This window comes from Pavona decussata, unplaced genomic scaffold (assembly GCF_977016875.1).
Source record: "Pavona decussata unplaced genomic scaffold, jaPavDecu1.1 SCAFFOLD_174, whole genome shotgun sequence".
NCBI classification, from domain to species: domain Eukaryota; kingdom Metazoa; phylum Cnidaria; class Anthozoa; order Scleractinia; family Agariciidae; genus Pavona; species Pavona decussata.
Window position 1 is genome coordinate 1,575,001 of NW_028145585.1, and position 18,454 is coordinate 1,593,454.

At 39.3% G+C, this 18,454-nt stretch overlaps 2 protein-coding genes across 4 annotated transcripts; both read left to right on the forward strand.

The window, feature by feature from the left end:
* Positions 1-4,315: 4,315 nt before the first annotated feature.
* Positions 4,316-14,981, forward strand: LOC146463914 (actin-related protein 5-like). Of its 3 annotated transcripts, XM_085083934.1 has the most exons (14): positions 4,320-4,502; positions 5,158-5,271; positions 6,033-6,121; positions 7,253-7,372; positions 7,906-8,017; positions 8,164-8,259; positions 9,174-9,267; positions 9,970-10,069; positions 10,352-10,412; positions 11,467-11,547; positions 12,696-12,781; positions 12,970-13,071; positions 13,792-13,832; positions 14,847-14,940. In XM_085083934.1, exons 1-10 carry the CDS (start codon positions 4,487-4,489, stop codon positions 11,472-11,474), a joined length of 810 nt encoding a protein of 269 aa, XP_084940060.1. In that variant the 5' UTR covers positions 4,320-4,486; the 3' UTR covers positions 11,475-11,547; positions 12,696-12,781; positions 12,970-13,071; positions 13,792-13,832; positions 14,847-14,940. The 3 variants fall into 3 exon arrangements, with proteins under 3 accessions (XP_084940062.1, XP_084940060.1, XP_084940061.1); XM_085083935.1 differs by lacking the exon at positions 13,792-13,832 and having other exon boundaries at positions 14,847-14,952; XM_085083936.1 differs by lacking the exons at positions 9,970-10,069; positions 10,352-10,412; positions 11,467-11,547; positions 12,696-12,781; positions 12,970-13,071 and having other exon boundaries at positions 4,316-4,502; positions 13,792-13,826; positions 14,847-14,981.
* LOC146463915 (uncharacterized) lies at positions 14,324-16,948 on the forward strand. Its single transcript, XM_085084015.1, has 4 exons — positions 14,324-14,333; positions 14,891-14,986; positions 15,447-15,763; positions 16,660-16,948. Exons 1-4 carry the CDS (start codon positions 14,324-14,326, stop codon positions 16,729-16,731), a joined length of 495 nt encoding a protein of 164 aa, XP_084940141.1. The 3' UTR covers positions 16,732-16,948.
* Positions 16,949-18,454: the final 1,506 nt, after the last annotated feature.

Below are 18,454 nucleotides of genomic sequence, written 5' to 3' on the forward strand. Positions count from 1 at the left end.
CGATTTTGTCCCCTATGTGACGGCATAACCGCCGACCGGTTTATAGCTCAGTTGGTAGAGTGCCGGACTACCGTGCGGGAGGTCGCGGGTTCAAACCCCGGCCGAACAAACACTTAGGTTACACGTGACCAACATGGCGACCAGACATGGTTTTCTGAACTCTGTCATCTTATATCATATTTTAGTTGTTCTTTACCTGTTCGGCCCTCTAAACGATGTTCAAACTAACCCGAAAGGAATAGGGAATGTCAACAATGCTATCAACTATCGTTCTACGGAATACTATAGTCCTAATCTGCTCATCTTCGCTGCACATGGCTCGAACCAACATATACAAAATCCTCGTCGAACTACGTATCTCTCCTCGAGAGTAATGCGTTATCCCAACTCGACCTCAACGTTTCAGCTATGTCGACTTCAGGTTAGTGGGGACATAAGTCCAAACCCAGGACCAAAGAAATGCAATGTATGCTCGAGGACACTTGCACGTAATCACCGTGTTATCCATTGTGATCAGTGCAAAGGTCGAACCCATATAAAGTGCGGAAACATCAAGCCCAGTGAATACAAACGGATACAGAAGTCTACATGCTCCACTTGGATTTGTCCAATGTGTGTGTCCACGACCTGTCTGACGGATTTACCGTTTTATGACTTTGGTAACTCTACGCTTGAGGCTTTGTTTATCGAGGATAATCACACCTCACTTCAAGAAGAGTTCGAGCGATCTTCGCCAAGCGATTCAACCGACAACGCGCGGCTTGAATCACTAAGAAGAAGTACTAATAACAAGGAACTGTTGGTTTGCCATCTAAATATCAACAGCATTCAGAACAAGTTTGAAGAACTAGCTGCAACCATCAACAAGATAAGCGCTCATATAGTGTTTGTCAGTGAAACAAAGATTGACGCTAGCTATCCTGACGAGCAATTTTCTATCCCTGGCTACGTACTTTACCGAAAAGATAGAAAAAAGGGCGGCGGAGGTATAATGGTTCTGGTATCATCTCTCCTACCTGAGAAAAGGCTTAAATTAAACCAGATAAGCATTACAAAGCACTCGAACTCATAGCACTGGAAATGAAGACTGTCTTTGGAAATATTATTATTCTCGGTGTGTATCGTCCCCCTAGATCTGTGTGCGGCGACTACCGATTACTTCTTGAAAACGAACTCAGTCACGTCTGTAACTGGGCCAGCCTCCAAGGCAACTCTGTGATAGTAATTGGGGACTTAAATCTAGACAGATTGCGCCCTGACAAGCCCGAGGGAAAAATCCTACTGGATTTGGAAAATGAACAAGGTTTCGAATGTTTAATTACAAAACCCACAAGAGTAGAGAATCAAGGTGCTATGATCACGGAAACCTTGATCGACGTGTTACTTAGCAATAAGCCAGAACTCTTTAAACATTTTGGAAATTACTATCCGTCGCTAAGCGATCATGCCCTCATCTACGGTGTCTTAAAGGAGAGACTCAATCTAAGCAAGCCTTGAATCATCACAGCTCGGAGCTACAAACACTTTGAGCCTAGTTTATTCAAGCAATGCCTATCAACTGCTCCATGGCATATTTGTCACCTGTTTGACGAAGTTGATGATCAGGCACACGCCTGGAATTTGCTTATGAATGCTATTCTAAATGATTTGGCACCAATCAAAACAATGAGAGTTCGAGACACAGACGTTCCATTCATGACTTCTGAATGGAAAAGAGCCATCAGAGCAAAACGTAGGGCTACGGCAAAATTCCTGAAAAATAAAACGCAAGAGAACTGGGAGCTCAAGCGAAAAGCTAGAAATGAAGCAACTAAACAAAGAAGAATTGCCATCAGAGAATATTGGAAGAAAAAAGCCCAAGATCTCAAGACCAGACCAAGAGACTTCTTTAAAACTTTCAGACCGTTTCTCAACACAAAGGGGAATGCAAAAAACGGGGAGATTAAGTTAATTGTAGACGGAACGCTCGTAAGAGACCAGAAAAAAGTTGCTGAAGTGTTTGTCAGTCATTTCGCAACAATAGCTGATGATATAGGCGGTACTGGTGCCCAGTTGTCATCAACGGACGACTTTGATAACCACCCAAGCATCCAAAGAATTCGACAGGAAAGAAAGGACTTTACTACGATCAGTGACGTAACACCTGTCACTCAAGGTCACGTCAAAACTGTCCTAGAGTCACTGGACACGAATAAGGCTACCGGCTGCGATGGCATTCCAGCAAAAATTATGAGAATAGGAGCTGAGGAATTATCTCAACCACTTGCTGACCTTTTTAACTCATGTATTCGGAATGTGTATGGCCGAGCGACTGGAAGCGTGGTGTTTGGACTCCTATTTACAAAAAAGAGGATAAGTGTTCTAAAGAAAACTACAGACCCATTACGGTATTACCATGCGTGGACAAAGTGTTTGAGCAACTTATTGGCATGCAAGTGTCAACTGCCTTTCAAGCTAATATTTATGAACAATCCTCTGCCTATCGAAAAGCACATAGCTGTGAAACGACCTTAATAAACTTGGTAGAAGAATGGAAACGAGCGAGGGACAGTAGACTCGATGTTGCTATCTTATCTACTGATATGTCTAAGGCGTTTGATTCGCTCCATCCACCACTGCTACTTAGCAAGCTCAAAGCATATGGCTTCCAGGAAGGCATGATACAGCTTTTGAACAGCTAGTTATGCGACCGGAAATATCGAGTCAAAATTGGCAATCACACAAGCTCGTCCAGGACGATCAGTCGAGGCTGCCCCCAGGGCTCTGCCCTGGGTCCACTGATGTGGAATATATTTCAAAATGATTTATGCCTTTTCGTTAAATCGGGCTTGTCAATGTACGCAGACGACCATCAGATGTTCCACGTCGGAAACTATCGATCTAATGTTACCTTGGAGCTTAGAGAAACTGCGCGCAATGCCACTAACTGGTACGACTCCAACCTTCTGGCTGGGAATCTTAAAAAGTATCACACTATGAACATTGGTGACAGTTTAGACAAAAACGATGTCACACACACAGTTTGTGTGAACAATGAAGTGATAAAAAGAGTAGATAAGCTCGAACTCTCAGGTGTAATCCTTGACTCGAACCTTAACTTCACTGATCATATCAGTTCAATCTGCAAGAAGGCCAGCCAAAGGACAGGAGTGTTTATGCGACTAAGAAATCTAATTCCTACAAGTGCCAAACTAGTGCTGTTTAAAACAGCGATTCTACCCTACTTGACGTATTGTCAATTAGTTTGGCAATTTTGTAAAGCCAGCGATTCGCGCAAAGCGCAAAATAGAATCACTCCAAGAGAGAGGCTTAAGGGCTGTGTATAAAGACCATCACGCGACCTACGCAGAATTACTCAAGAGGGCCCAGCTGCCAACACTAAAGAACAGACGCCTGCAAGATGTATGCACCCTTATGTATAAAGTCAAACACAAAATATGTCCAGCCTATATTAGCAACATTTTTGATACTCATAGCACTTCTCATTCCTTAAGACAAACTGATTTTAGTATTCCCAGATTTAATACAGTAACATATGGTCAACATTCCCTGCGCTACCTTGGACCAAAATTATGGGGAAAACTGCCTAAAAACATTAGATCCGCAAAAACTTTGAACAACTTTAAAATCGCTATAAGAAAGTTTGACGTCAGCTCTCTGTTGGACGACGGATGTATGCGTTGTTCTTGCTGTTCATCTATCTAGTTAATTGTCAAATAAATAATTTTTTAGGTGTTAATTAATGATAATTAATTATTAGGTTTTCTTAACTTTACTTAATCTTAGTTGAATAGATTTTACTTTACATTTTTTGTTAGTCTCCCCAATTAGTAGGGCACTCGTGCTCGGCTATTCAGATTGAGACTTAAATAAAGTTGTTGTTGTTGTTGTTGTTGTTGTTGTTGTTGTTGTTAAATAACTGAGGAGAAAGTGCTGCCTTTGCTCTGCCATCTGCAAATGTTGGACTTTCTAGTCTTCTCGGATAAGGACGATAAACCGTAGGCCCCGTCTCACAATCCTTGTTTGTAAATAACTCTGTGGGACGTTAAAGAACCCACTCACTGTTCGCAAAAGTAGGGGATGTAGTTCCCGGTGTTGTGGTCTGGTCTTTGTGTGCATACTCTCATGGTTGGGTGGGTAACTGCTCGCGCATTTGATCATCACGTCATGTTAAAATGCGCGTTACAAGTACTCATTTCATTTCATTTCATAACTGGGTATGGGTCTGGACCCAAAATGATTCCGGTCTTCAAACTAAGACACTAGTTTCGAGGCCTTTTACCGTCGTTATAATCTGCGATCAGGCTTTTTTTTTTCGGGGGAACGTGAAAGTGTGGCAGCGCGAGAGTCGGCGGTCGGGAAAACTTTCGCGTTCCCCCGAAAAAGACGCCTGATCGCTCATAGCGCCTCCGCGGTACAATGTGCGTCATCATATACAAAGTATTCAACTGCCGCTGTACTGTTATATAGACGTCTCAAAAAGAAAATGGCGGACGATAATGGTAAGTATCGCATAATAAAGTGAGATCGATCCGTTCAAAAGCGAGAAAGAGTTTTCGAAAAATTACCACCTTTTATGAAAGTTTTAGGTTATATGAAAAAAGTTTTGCATGATTTTCAAATGGCTTTTGTTTACATTATCGCCAAAAAGACGAATCGAAAGCTGGGATGAAGTCGATCTGACAGTGTGATTTCGGGTTATGGGACTTTTTAGACTTTCAAGCACCCGCCAATGTTTATGCTAGAGGAATCTTTTCTTTTTTTTCTTCTTTTAAAAAAAATTTAATTGGAATTTTCAATCAGTACCCTTAACTTCTATGGTTTATCCTATAGTTCTAGGAAGCCTATAGTTAATAGGCCCCCGGCTTCCTAGCCTTTAACAAATTTAATATTGTAAATAGTTAAGTATGAACATTGTAATAGTAAGAATATTGTGTGTCATCTATAACGTATTTATGTTGTATTGTTTGGTTAATGGCAAAATAAACGAATTGAATTGAATTGAATCGTTTATGGAGAATTTGAGGTTTCCTTGAACAATTTAAAAGTACTACTTATATTCTAAGTGAAAAAGCACTCAAAACATCATTATTTGGTGGTGTAATTTTCAGTTCTGATTTACATTTTTTTGATCTGTATTTTACATTCCGTCCTTAGATTTTACAGATGATCGTATATTCAGGTTTCAAGACTGTGAAACATCACCAGAATGTTTTTATGACTATTCACCGAGCATTAGGGACAATGCTGTTCCACTTATTATTGACAATGGTTAGTACTTTTAGAATGTACATGTTTCTCATATTAATTTTGTATAGTTTAGCTTAATAGAGTCAATGCAAGTTGAACCAGTAGATGGTAGTCTGGCCGGTTACCGGTCAACTTGCCTTTGCCAACTCGCCTACGCCTACTGGTGAACTCGCCCACGTAGGCGAATTTAGAATACAGCACGCTTGTTTTGGTTCATGGATTAAAGAACCAGTTACAATAGATAGAACATAAAGTTATAAAAGGCATACATTACTTAAGTGGACTCCCCTACGTCAGCAAGCAAAGTCGCCTATGTAGGCGAGCTGACAAGTTGTAGGCGACTTCATTCGTAGGCGAGTTTGCACGTAGGCGAGTTGACAGGATACCGTCTGGCCAGTTTGTACTGACTCTGTACCTTTTTTTAGAGGGTGGTTACTTTATTGGTGTGACATGATATGAAGTGCTGGTGTGGATTTATTTAGTTCTGCAAAAATGTGGTGAATGTGAGCTAAAACAACAAAAAGCATATTTATCAAATCTGCAAAGGACAAAAGATGGATTCCCCTTTTGGACCCCCTATTTTCTTACCACAAAAAACAACAATAACAATACCAGGAACAACAAAGCGGGGGTCCATTGAGTAGGTCGATATAAGAGGTCCATTGGCCCTGTTCAAAAGTGGGGTCCATGGATCCCAGGTCCATGTTTTGTCCTTGCCCAGGTTGGTTGTGCTCTCATTCTCTCAACTGTTAATATTAATTTGCCTTTCATTTGTCACTCAGGTGGACATTATTGTCGAGCTGGGTGGGCCATCGACAACAAACCAAGACTGATCTTTCGAAACCTGGTTGCAAAGGCAAGGGGAAAGAAGGTAAGGCTATTAGATGGACTAAAGAGTAAATTACTCAGTAAACAAGGGTACAAGTTTCCCTATTATGACATAAATTTCTGTTACATTTAACTCACCTGTATGTTTCAACAGAATCAGGTTTGTGCTAAAGTCACGCTTTCCAAAACTAATTAAAGCAATTTGTTGGCCGCTGTTAGACTTCAGTATTAACAAGGTAACCAGCAAACTAGTCTCTAAATTTTGAGTCAGAGTTTGCATCCTCTAACTGTAAGGATCTTTCTTCTATTTGAGAGTTTGCATTCATGACAAACCATTAAATTTTAAAGACTTGATGACTAAAGCATGTCATCTTTAATATCAAACTAAGGGCCTGTTAACATGGAGGGAGGGTAACCCTCCTAGAAGGGTTACCCTTTTAGAAGGGTCAAAAGATAGCCCTCCGTTACATGTGTAGGGTTATCCCAAGGGCTATATCTGCCAACAAAGTTGTGGAAACCTGAAGCCATTGCATGGTAGCACTTCGTCTTGTACTCTTTGATATATTTGAGAAGCAGTTCCACGGCTTCAGGCATCTAGTCCATTTCTTCACCTTTTTTGATGAAGAGTCTGGTCGATTGGCCGCTTTTCTTTTCCCTTTCAATCTATTGTGTGGCTGATTAAGTGCAGATCCATCTATCAAACTCTTGTTCTATTTCAGCCACCAAGCTGTTGCCCTGACTGTTGTCCTGACTTTCTGTATCGTTTGTGCTTGGATTTGCACTCTTGTCAGGATAGTGCTCCAACTAATTCTCCAAGTTTGTAACCACACGAAGCCATGTTTATAGTTGGCGGGAATGTGACGGTAATCTGATCACATAAACTTAACCATCCTAGGAGGGTAACCCTACCTCGAGCCTTTTCATGGCTTAAATAAAGAAAAAGTTGACCCTCCTAGAAGGGTAACCCTAGCAAGCAGATAGGGTTAGCCTTCTCCTAGGGTAACTCTACCTCACATGAAAACACAACTGGGAAAAACAATAGAGGAGGGTTATAACCCTCCTAGAAGGGTAACCCTTCTACATGTAGGAGGGTTACTACCCTACATGTACATGTACCTCCGTGTAAACATGCTGTAAGAATACATTATTTGTGGCAATTACTCATTTTTAATAGGATGGTGACTCTTCTGGAAACAGCTACTCTGTTGGAAATGATATTGGCAATCTTGAGATGGTCAGATGGGCGTTACGCACTCAGTTTGATAGAGACGTGGTCACACACTATGAGTGTCAGGTAATGGATATGTTCAGTTGGGGTTTAAAATTATTCAAACCAGTTTAATTTTTATTTTCCTTTGTGCAATATTCATTACCGTAGTCTGAGACAAAGGGAAATAAAAATCAAACTGATTTGAAAATTTTCAATCCAAAAAACCATTTTGAACCACAGCAGATACTGTACTTGTAATGAGATTCATGTTGGCTCTTCAAAGATCTTAAAAAGTTCTAATTAATGCTGAGATGTCTCTTGACTATTTTGTGTTTTTATTTCTCACAAAGTGCAGAAATACAGATCTAATTGTAGCATGGGTAATAAATCATTATGCATTTCTGCTTTGTTTTGTCAGTGAAAACACCTGATCAATGTAGACTACCTTTTCTCAGGCTCAAAGTTTATCATAGTAGGAAGAAACGTGACTGTGCTAATTAATAATACCAGTCCCAGTGTTATTTTGATATTGTAGTGAACAATGATAAGTTGGTATCCCTCTATATAGATTTTATTACATGGACATGTCAGTAGATGCCTAATTTTTTTTTTTTCAGGAACAAGTGTTTGATCATGTGTTCAGTCACCTTGGAATCAACACTCAAGGAAGTGTCAATCATCCCATTGTTCTGACAGAACCTGTGTGTAACCCTAACTACTGTCGGCAATGTAAGTGAACTCCAAAAAGATATTTGCAAGAAAATTAACAATGTTGATATAATTTCATTAATAATTTATCATGTTTTTTTATTTCAGTCTTATTGAATGCAAACATTTTGGTACAGTGTAATAATGCATTGTTTGTATAATTACAGCCATGTCTGAGCTGTTGTTTGAGTGTTACAATGTTCCAAGTGTGGCATATGGCGTTGACAGCCTGTTTAGTTTGTATAACAACATTCCAGATTCAGGTGAGTATTGTATCATTCTTTTTTTCAACTGCTAAAATTTACATAGTGATAGTACAATTTCCTATTGGTCATAGTAACAATAATCATACTGATAATAATTAAAAACTACTGTATGTGTATTTTTATACACTGTCAGGATAATCCCTGTCTGAGCATGTAAAACAACACTGATATCAGAGAGGGTCCTGTTAGGATAGTGTCGCTGATTAGTAAGCTAATTATAGGCTAGCTAGAAGATTGACACTAAAATAAAGTTGTTATTATTATTATCATTATTATTATCATTATTATTATAATTATTATTATTATTAGTATTATTATTATTATTATTATTATTATTATTATTAATAAAATACGAGGAAAAAGAAATCCATATCTGATTTTAAAGTGTCCGTCTTACCCCTCCCTCAACTAACTGATGGGGTGGGGGGTGGAGACTAATTCTTGGAGGGGCTTATAATATTATTGGAGTGGCAATATGTTCAATACAACTACATTGCCTGGACTATTATTTATCTGGCATTCAGTAGAATCCTTTGCTTGACTCAGTCAGTGTCAAAGGGATTTTGGCCTTTTTGGAGAAAATCATGCAACACTGCACACACTTCAAGAACGCTAAGAGCTTGAGAAATCTACTGAATTCAGGGAAGGAACAATAAATTATTCATTTGGAAATGAAAATAGGAGAACTTGAAAAAAGTTAGGGTGCAACTTATTCTGACCAAGTCCATCTGTACCCAGCAACACTCATCAACAGAGTTGGTATGCTGGGGTGTAATAATACATGTATTTATAACAGAACTGGACTGTTATTGTTTGGTTTCTCTTAATAGAGATACATTTTTAGGTCTTTGAAATGATAGCAAACCCCTGTGACACTTTCCCTCTAAATACTGTACCTTACCTATTTATAGAAACAGTCACTGCTCTGGTAGTGTCATCAAGCTATCAAGTCAGTCATGTTTTGCCCATTGTTAGTAGAAGACTTGATGCCACTAACTGCAAGAGGTTAGTAAAGCACTGCCAACTCCCCAGTAATGGATACCTCTTTATTTAATGCAGACAGATCTCATGTTAGTCTTTGCTCTTCTTCTGTTTCTATGCACAGATAATATCTCCCTAAGCTAAGGTCCTTTCCGCACTAGCAAAAAATCTGTTTATTCAGACGAATTTTCTATCATCATCAATGCCTTACAAATGTGGATGGTTTGTCGCAACTTTACAAATTTTGTTCAAGACGGGTTGATCTTCAAAGGCACCACCAAAAATTTTTGCCACAGGTAAAACTGGAAAAAAGAGATTAAATAAACAAAATTGTGTTTCTCTTGTCAATCATTTTTAGTAAAGCCATTATTAGTGCTTCCACTGTTGACAGATTGGTCGGACTGTAAAGTGTAAATAGGCCCTAATACTGTATGGAAAACTCTTTGTGACACACACAGTATCAATAAGTATGCATGTCTTCTAAGATGGGTACAGTTCTCTCCAGGTCAAAAGAATAACTACATTGGCTTGCGTTTCATTTTGTTGAAGTATGTCTTTAGTATTCACATTAGGTTTAATGTTAGGAATCAAATACTCTTCGTCTGTGATGCAGACCTGTCTTGTTTGTAGAGCTTGTTGTAGAGCCTTTTTCAAAAATGGGATGACACTATGCACTATATTAGGTAAATTAATTAAAACTGCTATTTACAATGTCATGTTGCACAGGATAAACCTGGGTGGAGCCCATGCAACTTGGTACATGCAGAGATTGTTACAGCTGAAACACCGTCACCATGCTACACAGATTACACTTTCAAGAGCACAGGTGAATAATTCCAACTGTGTTTGATACCTTCTATCTATTATAAAAACCTCTTTGCCTTATTACTACTCCACTGTCCAAAGTCACTTCTGATACTTAGACAAATTAGTTTTCAACATCCAATGTAGAGTTTGCTGTATCGTACACTGAAGCAAATATCTTTGTTACACTTAAGTGTGTCACAGGAAATTTGTTCCTGTAGGCCTTGCGCTAACGCTCAGATTAGCTCTACAACATAAGCTCTACAACATTCTCTGATCCATCATTTTTTATACATATTAATAGATCTACCTCTCCATGAAGACTGGGAGCTTCAGAGTTTTCTTCCACTCAGGGTTAGTCAAAGGTATGTGACACTAACAAACACCAAGGCTGGATTCCGTATGTTTATAAGTACCTCAAACGTAGTAGCTCACACGTATAACGTTTTTCAATCGACTGTCGAAAGTAATTTGGTGTTTATTGCTTTGGTTTTGCTTTACTCCGCTCTGTGATTGGCGAGCAAAGCTCGCGCCACTTTCTCAGCCAATGAGAAGGAAAACCAAAACCAATCATAACTTGCTCGCACGCATTTTCCCGCGCTTGGCGCTGGTTACTTGGAGTTCTGATTGGCTCATTTTCCCTGGTTACATCTCTTGTAATTGACCAGAGTAATTACTTTGGTTTTGGTTTTAGGACACAATGTCCGAAGACAGTAGTAAAATTAATGCTCCATATCTTTGTCAACTGTGAGTCAACTCAAAAGGGGTTTATCCTCAGGATAGTGGATGATGCCGTGGATGACAGAAAAAGGAGAAACTCCGTGTTCATTGCAATAATGAGTTCAAAACATGGATTTGCAAATTTAAAAGATCTTGTTTTCTTCAACGCTGGCATTTACAACGGTTGTAAATACCTGCGTTGAGGAAATCAAAGATCCTTGTAGGCCAGAATTCGGACATATCATTTAACTGGGCTAGACGTAAGAGGCCACGTTATTTATTATATATATATACCCGAGTGTTTTACTAGAAAATACGCCACTTGTAAAATTCATAAGAAACTACATCCGTGACCCGAGTGGCCTATTTTCCATATTCTCACTAGTAATAAAGGATATTGATGACGTCATTTCCCGCTTTTCACGGTTCTTTGTGCAAAGAGTTAGTAAAAAAGATGGCGAGGGATGTATAATAATAAGAAAATTACACGATGGCTTGAAGATTTGATTTTTATTTTTTTACTCGCTGCAATCGTTCGTAAACTATTGAATTTTATTTTGAGTCAAATTAAAATTCATATCCATGCGCCACCATGTTACAGTTGTATATCCTCCATGTATGATTAAAGATGGTTAAATGATTAAATGATTAAAGAGTAGTCGCTAAGAACGTGTTTGATTTGTTTGTTTTAATTTGAAGGAAGCTAACGTACAGCGTGAAGAGGGCTAGACCAGATGATGAATCTGCTCTTGGAAATCGCCTGGCAAGCAGCACTCCCTGGTGAGGGGAACCCTCCTAAACTGATTAGACAAGAAGTTTCCGTATTAAATATCCTGCTAACAGAGGTTTCTTTCTGGCAAGTCTTTTAGACAAGCCGACTACGCGAAATACTAGAGACGCAAACGACTTCGTACATGCTAAAAGACTTGCCAGAAACTGAAATCTCTGCCAGCAGAGTACATATAAAAGAACCCAAAATGACCATTATTTTTTACTTTCAGTTGCCAATCCCAGTCTTTTGTACAACACGTACTCATCAACGTGGTTTAACTTTTTAGACTAGGCTCGTTGAGCATAAAATTAAATCTTATTTTGTTGTGGTCATCTTTTGGTTTTTCGAGATCTGGTGCAAATATATTTTTCAACCAACTAGGTATCAATCCTGTCTTGGTCGTTACGCCAGCTGTGCCGAGCTACTCTCCCAAATGGAATCTGACTTAGAGCCATTTTAAATGTCTCGTGCATAGCGACTACAATCCTGGTCAAAAATATTGGGACTATTTCCAAAATTCAACTCGAAATACCTCCCCTTCCCCCGCCCCCATGCAATATTGTTATGTTGCTGTGTTTATGTACAGTCTGAGTGATTTCAGTGGCTATCAACATTGCTTGGGGGAGGGGAGCTTCCACAAATTCACAATGACAGCACCCACAAGCCTTATAGCGACTGTTTATAGATATCCAAAATATAGATGTACACTGCAAACGCTATGTTCGTATCTGTCCCGGAAAATATTCACCAGGATTGTATCTTTGGACATGTCATGTAACCAGGAACTCACCTTTGGGTGACGAGGATGGGTTAATTTACATGTATCTTCAAACTGACATGGGAAATATCAGGAAGCCATTCCGAGATTGATAAATGGACTGTCTGAATGTTATCACCTTGCGAACAAAACGGCCGAATTCTACGGACCAGCGAATGCGGTCAAATCGTTTCAATGAATTTCCCCGTAAACTGAGAGCCGTGCAAGATCAACGCATTTCTTCACCCATTTCAGGTCAATGGTTTCTTTTGCCAATAATCGAAAAATTTCCAGCTGGATAGTGTAAACGGTCTCCCAGCTGTTTATGTAGCATGTCGAAACTATTCTCCTGTATGCACGTTACACTGAAAGGGTCTGTACTTTCATTTTGATTTGCAGTATTCTATCTAAAGTTGATGACCTAGTAACTGGACTGTCCAAGTTTTCCTTTCAAGAAGATTAACACTTCATCACCTGTTGAGGAGGTAATAACTTAAATATTTACCTTGGCTTTTGAACCAACATTAGAAGCTGGCCATATTTAGAAGCACTTGACAACACTGTTATAAATAGTGTAGGATAAATTGGAAAATTTTTTTGCTGTTTTCTATTTCCCTGTATTTGTACCCAGATATGTTGCCTCACTTGAAGTGTTTATTTTATTTTGGCCTAGCTGATCTCATCTCAAGAGGAAACGTCTCCCAAGTCACCTCAAGACATTGATTTAGAATCAGCAGGACGGAAGCTGTTGGCTTCGTTACCCAATCTAAACAAGGTAAATTTTATGAGGGTCCCGTCCTATTATCCAAGTACATAGAGCGGTTTCCAATTGAGTGTCGTAAAACGATAACCAAAGTAATTACTCTGGTCAATCACAACAGATGTAAACAACACAACGAGCCAATCAGAATTCGAAACAAATACATGCAACTAGCGCCAAGCGCGGGAAAACGCGTGCGGCAAAGACTGGTTTTGGTTTGGATTCCAATTGGTTGAGAAAGAAAGCGACTTTTGTCAACCAATCACAGAACGTAGTAATGCGAAACCAAAACAAACGCGAAATTACTTTCGACACTCAATTGAAAACCGCTCTATGAGGGTCCCGTCCTATTATCCAAGCACATATGATCATGGAAATCATGATGATGATGCCGATTATTTCTTTTTGAAATGCTCTTAATTAAGGATGAAATAACCCAGCAGGACTAAAGTTCAGTGTGTAGTTGCAGTAACTATCTTGTTGGCTCTGGGTTGTTTTTTTTTATTGAAATATTCCGTACATATGTGCGTTCGGTTGTTTATTCTTCGTTAGTGGTTAAAATATCACACCACTTTCTCAGCTAGCGTAAAATCATAACCAATCGTCAAATGTTCGCTTATGGTCAGGACCATTTTATTGTATTTTGTTTTTAGTTTTGATTGATTTGTTGGGTTGTTTGCCCATGAAAAAGCTTTGTAACTTGCTTTGCTAATTCTCGCGATTTTTTCTTTGCAGACAACACCAGTAGGAACACCATTCGCTGAAACAAGGTACCGGTAACAGATTTTGTCAATCCGAATTCAGTTTGTTTTTCTCTATTCTCAAAACACTTTAGCCCTCCACTTTCGTGGAGATCATCAGAAATACTTGCGAGAGACGTAGGAAGGGTAAAATTGCAGGCACTTCAAATTAATCGCACAGTTTTGTGAGGTCGAATAAATTATCAGTGTTTGAGGATAGGTTGTAGTTAACCACAATTAACATTCTAAAGCCCGATATAGACGGTAGGACTTTATGTATGCGACACGTTGACGACAAGCTTACGCTACGAATTGTTTAAAATTACACGACACTAACGTTAAATGTCGTAGGATTTTTTCAATGACACCGCAGAGTTGTGTACGCGAGTGGCGCGCTATAACGTGCGATTATATCCTCCCCAAAACAAAAAGACGCCTGATTGCAGGTTACGCGCTACAGAAATCGCATGCGAAAGTAGTAAGTGAAAGTTGGACCGTCTAAATCGGCCTTAAGGATACCAGCTAAGATGTTTCACAGTAATTTTTTCAATTACGTCTTCCCCTAGTCTATTCACCTTCAAAAGAAAGCTTCTTGATTTCCTCAGTTAATTGCATGAAACGTCCGACTCTGTTATGTCTTTATAGTCTTACTACCGTATGTTAAAAAATCTCAATACAATGTCTTTACTGGTTCTAAAGTCCTAACATATCTCCGAGGAGACCTCTCAGTATAAGCCCGGGGATTTCTTGAGGTCTCCTCGCCACTTCTCACTTCTTCTTTTACTATTATTATTTACTCTAAACTTATGTACTACAATCCTAGTCTATTATTCATTGTAACTTTCTATGTTTGTATGTCGTGGTAAATAAATAAATAAATAAATAAATAAATAATAAATAAATAAATTTAAGTCTTAAAGTACTACATTTATGCATCATGCATCTTTGCACTGGTTAAAAAACGTTTTCAGTGGCTATTTTGCTGCAACCTTTTGAGTCTGACATTACAATACTTGCAGTAACATGTATATGGCATTGTTTATCTCACAGCTCACTGTTTAAGGGACCATTAGATGTTGTTTAATCCACGGCAGGATGTGTTCCATCCTCCTCTTCCACAGTGGCTCAGTATTCACTCTTTCAGTCGGGATGTAATGTACCTCTGACCTCTGCAGCTCTTGCTCATCCAGGTGTGTAAAGTTGGTGTCTAATTCAACGGATTCGGAAACGAGCCAAATGGCTCATAGGTCCTGTTCTTGTAGCATGAAGCAACGAAGAGTTTAACTATTTCCTCGGAATTAGCTGCTTGGGGCGCGATCCTTGAAGCAGTTGTCCTAGGTGATTTTTGAAAGTAAACACATGAAAATTCATGCATTTGAAGTGCAGAAGAAATAATAAGTGAATGATCATCGCACTTATATACGCAACTTAAGCAGTTACGCAAAGAAAACCCTTATTCATTAGATGATGTTTCTTAACAAAAGGGTTTTTTTGCATTCCAACGATACTGAGCACAGATGCGAATCAAGAACTGAAGAGCTTCATGAAATGCGATCCTAGCCTCAAACCACCGCCCATCGGATTGACAGTCTAATAAGCTAATTATTATAATTAAATATAATTAACCTTTTACTGATATTTAATTTGCAGATCAGCCATCCTCTAGAACTGTCATTAAGCCACCAAATCACCACCGTGCCACACCTACGGACCACTTAACCGGTACAGGAAGTAGCACCGTATCCCCACCCACCCTGCCATCCCCTCCTGCTGGAGAGAACTGCAGGCCTACCAACTTTGGAACGAGTTTCCCTACAGCGGGAATGCAGGCAAACTATACTCCTCCATCCCAGTCTCCTTTCGGTGGGTTTGGGTTTAGTGGTGGCTGGGCTGGCTCTGGAGTCTGGGCTCCAAACAGTGCAAGTAGTAGTGGAGGAACTAGTCCTGCTGGAACGCATGGTTTGCAGGTAAGGTTGCAGTATTTTCTTTGTGCAATGCTGTGCCGTCATCTTGGATTATGACGACAAGAATTAAGAAGACTGGCGTGAGTCTACGTTTTGAAATCCAAGATGGCGGCACAATTAACGAACGACTGTTACTGGGGCACTCGCCGATAAAAAATAATAATAAAAATAATAGTAATAATTAAATAAAAACGCCTGCACTTCAGGCTAGGTAAGGTACAGTTGCTTCGTTTATTCATTGTTTAGTGGTAAACCTGACAGAACAGAAAGCAAGTCTAGAAGTGCCATCTATTATGTTGCGTTACAACCTACCGTGGGTGGCCAATCAGACTCGTAATAAGGCGCACTGAACGCGTAATTTGCTGTTTCAATGCAGGCTCGAAATGGTGACCAAACTAAAAGATGGACCATTGTAGCTGTTATATCTAGGGCTTGGTGACTGAGCAAAAGACGCCCTCCCAATTCCCGGCATCATTCTGTATGAAGTGGATCACAAAGTTTTTTTTTTTTTTTGGCCTAATTTCGTTAGAAGCAAAGCTCAAGGTTAATTGTCATATACGTTTTGCAGCGCGAATGAACGGCGTGGTAATTCCAGGGACAGGTTGACCCCTCTAACCCTTCTCCCCATCCATCCCACTGCAGAAAAATAATGTTGGCCTTTTGCTTCCTTTTCCAGCGTTGTAGCTAAAGAACTTGCATCGACTCCTCTTGGATGCCTAAACGGTCTTGAAACTTGATACGAATTTCCTTAATTTACGTGAAAATTTGACTGCGATCAAAGTTGGCACTAGTCATTGCAAGTCAGTACAGTAACTGCACTCAAGTGTTGGCCAAAAGAATTCCCAAATTAACTTAGTTTCTGGCTTGTAATGATTTGCATCGTTACATTTTACTTGCAGTCTATATGGGGGTCTGACTTTAATTCTACGCCAGAAGGCATGTCGCCTCTACAGCAGTTATTACAGGAGTAGAAGGACACGTGACTATAAAGTTGGCACAGCTCCACGCTGACAAGTTCAACAGCGTATTTTAGCGGTCTCCATGGCAACATGATAACGGGGGCGTGCTCACGCGAGGGCTTGCATCAATCAACCCGGCTCAATTAGAAGAATTGCACCTCATACAGTGGTTTCGCTAGTTCAAGTAAATTAGCTGTCAAGCGAGTGCTTGAATAAACATGATAATTCATTTCCTTTGTTCGTGTCCTCTCAGCCTCGCTGTCAGGCTAAATTTTGATATATCGAAAGGAACTCCAGAAACTATGGGGGACTGGTGCGAGTGAGGGATTATGGGATCGTTTGGGTAGGTGGATGGAAATTGCACCAATGAATACAAGCGCATTTCGCGGCGGTCAGTTGTATAAGAAATATCCTATTGGGTGAAAACTATTTAAAAAGAACCATGCTTCTCCAAAATAACGCTATTTCTATTCATCTGCCCAAACGATCCGACAATCCCTTACTAACAGTTTTCTGACGGTTTCTGGAATGGGAAGTTAAGCATTATTTTTTTGTTCACTGCTTAGCAACAGTGTCGCTAAGCCATTTCATGTATGCCGGGTTTCCTTCACCAAGCTGAAACGAAATAAAGCAAAAACGATAACCCATGATGAGCGCTCAGGGGGAGGGAAGAGGAGATGAGCATGGTACACTGAGGGAAGGGGGGGGGGGGCACATGTGGGAAATTGAGAGCGCCTTTTTTTAAAATAATTTTTTGGAAATAAAAGTTCCCCCTGGCCACAAAAATGATATCAAAATGCTCTTGTGCATGATCCTTCAAATATGTCAAATACCCTAATTTTGTTTCACTTTGAAGTACATACAGTGTACTGGTCATAAATTCAATTGTCAAATGGCTTTGGTTATTGAAGAAAAGGTACATTGGAAGCGCCATATCTACCCACTTCCCCATCCCCTGAACATAACTAGCGGACACAATATCACAATTTAAATTTTAGTACCCAGGGCTTGAACAAAGGTCTTAGTGTCTTTTTTTTGTTTGTTTGTTTTTTTTTTTTAACATTCTTTATTTAATATACAATCTTGCTTAACATACAACCTTAATTGTAAATAATTATTAAAATACTGAGAAAAAGAAAAAAGCCCAGGGAGAGCTTGACAGAGTATTAGTGTACAGTTTTTGTATAACAATACCTCTACATAAGTTTCACTAGTAAGTTTCACAAGGCACAATAAATTATAAAGGTTGTGCAAAGGGTTTTTCTTTTCTCTTTTTTTTTGCGTGTGTGTACTTGTTAAAATACTTACAAGATAATATTCCATAATTAACCAAAAAAATAAAGAATTAGTTATTGGTTATAGCCACTTTAAAGCAACTCTTCATAGTTTTTCCATTTATTGCGAAAAGAAACAATTCTATTTGATTTAAATGCAAGATATTTTTCAGTTTCGTATTTATTTTCAAGAATTTTCTTAAAGTGGCTTCCAGACGGTTTAATCTCTTTGTGCCTACAACTCCATAAATAGGTTTTTCCTAAAATTGTTAGATAATTAACTAAATCGATTCCCTCCTTCAAGATTCCTATGATAACGTTACGCAGTAAGAGACAACAGCAACTACTTATGTTCTTTAGAATGTTCGCAACAAAGTCTATCCTAAAAGAGTGAAAAGAGACAACTAAACAATATATGGTTTCTAGTTTCAGTGGTATCTTGTCAAAAGGAACAGTTAGGG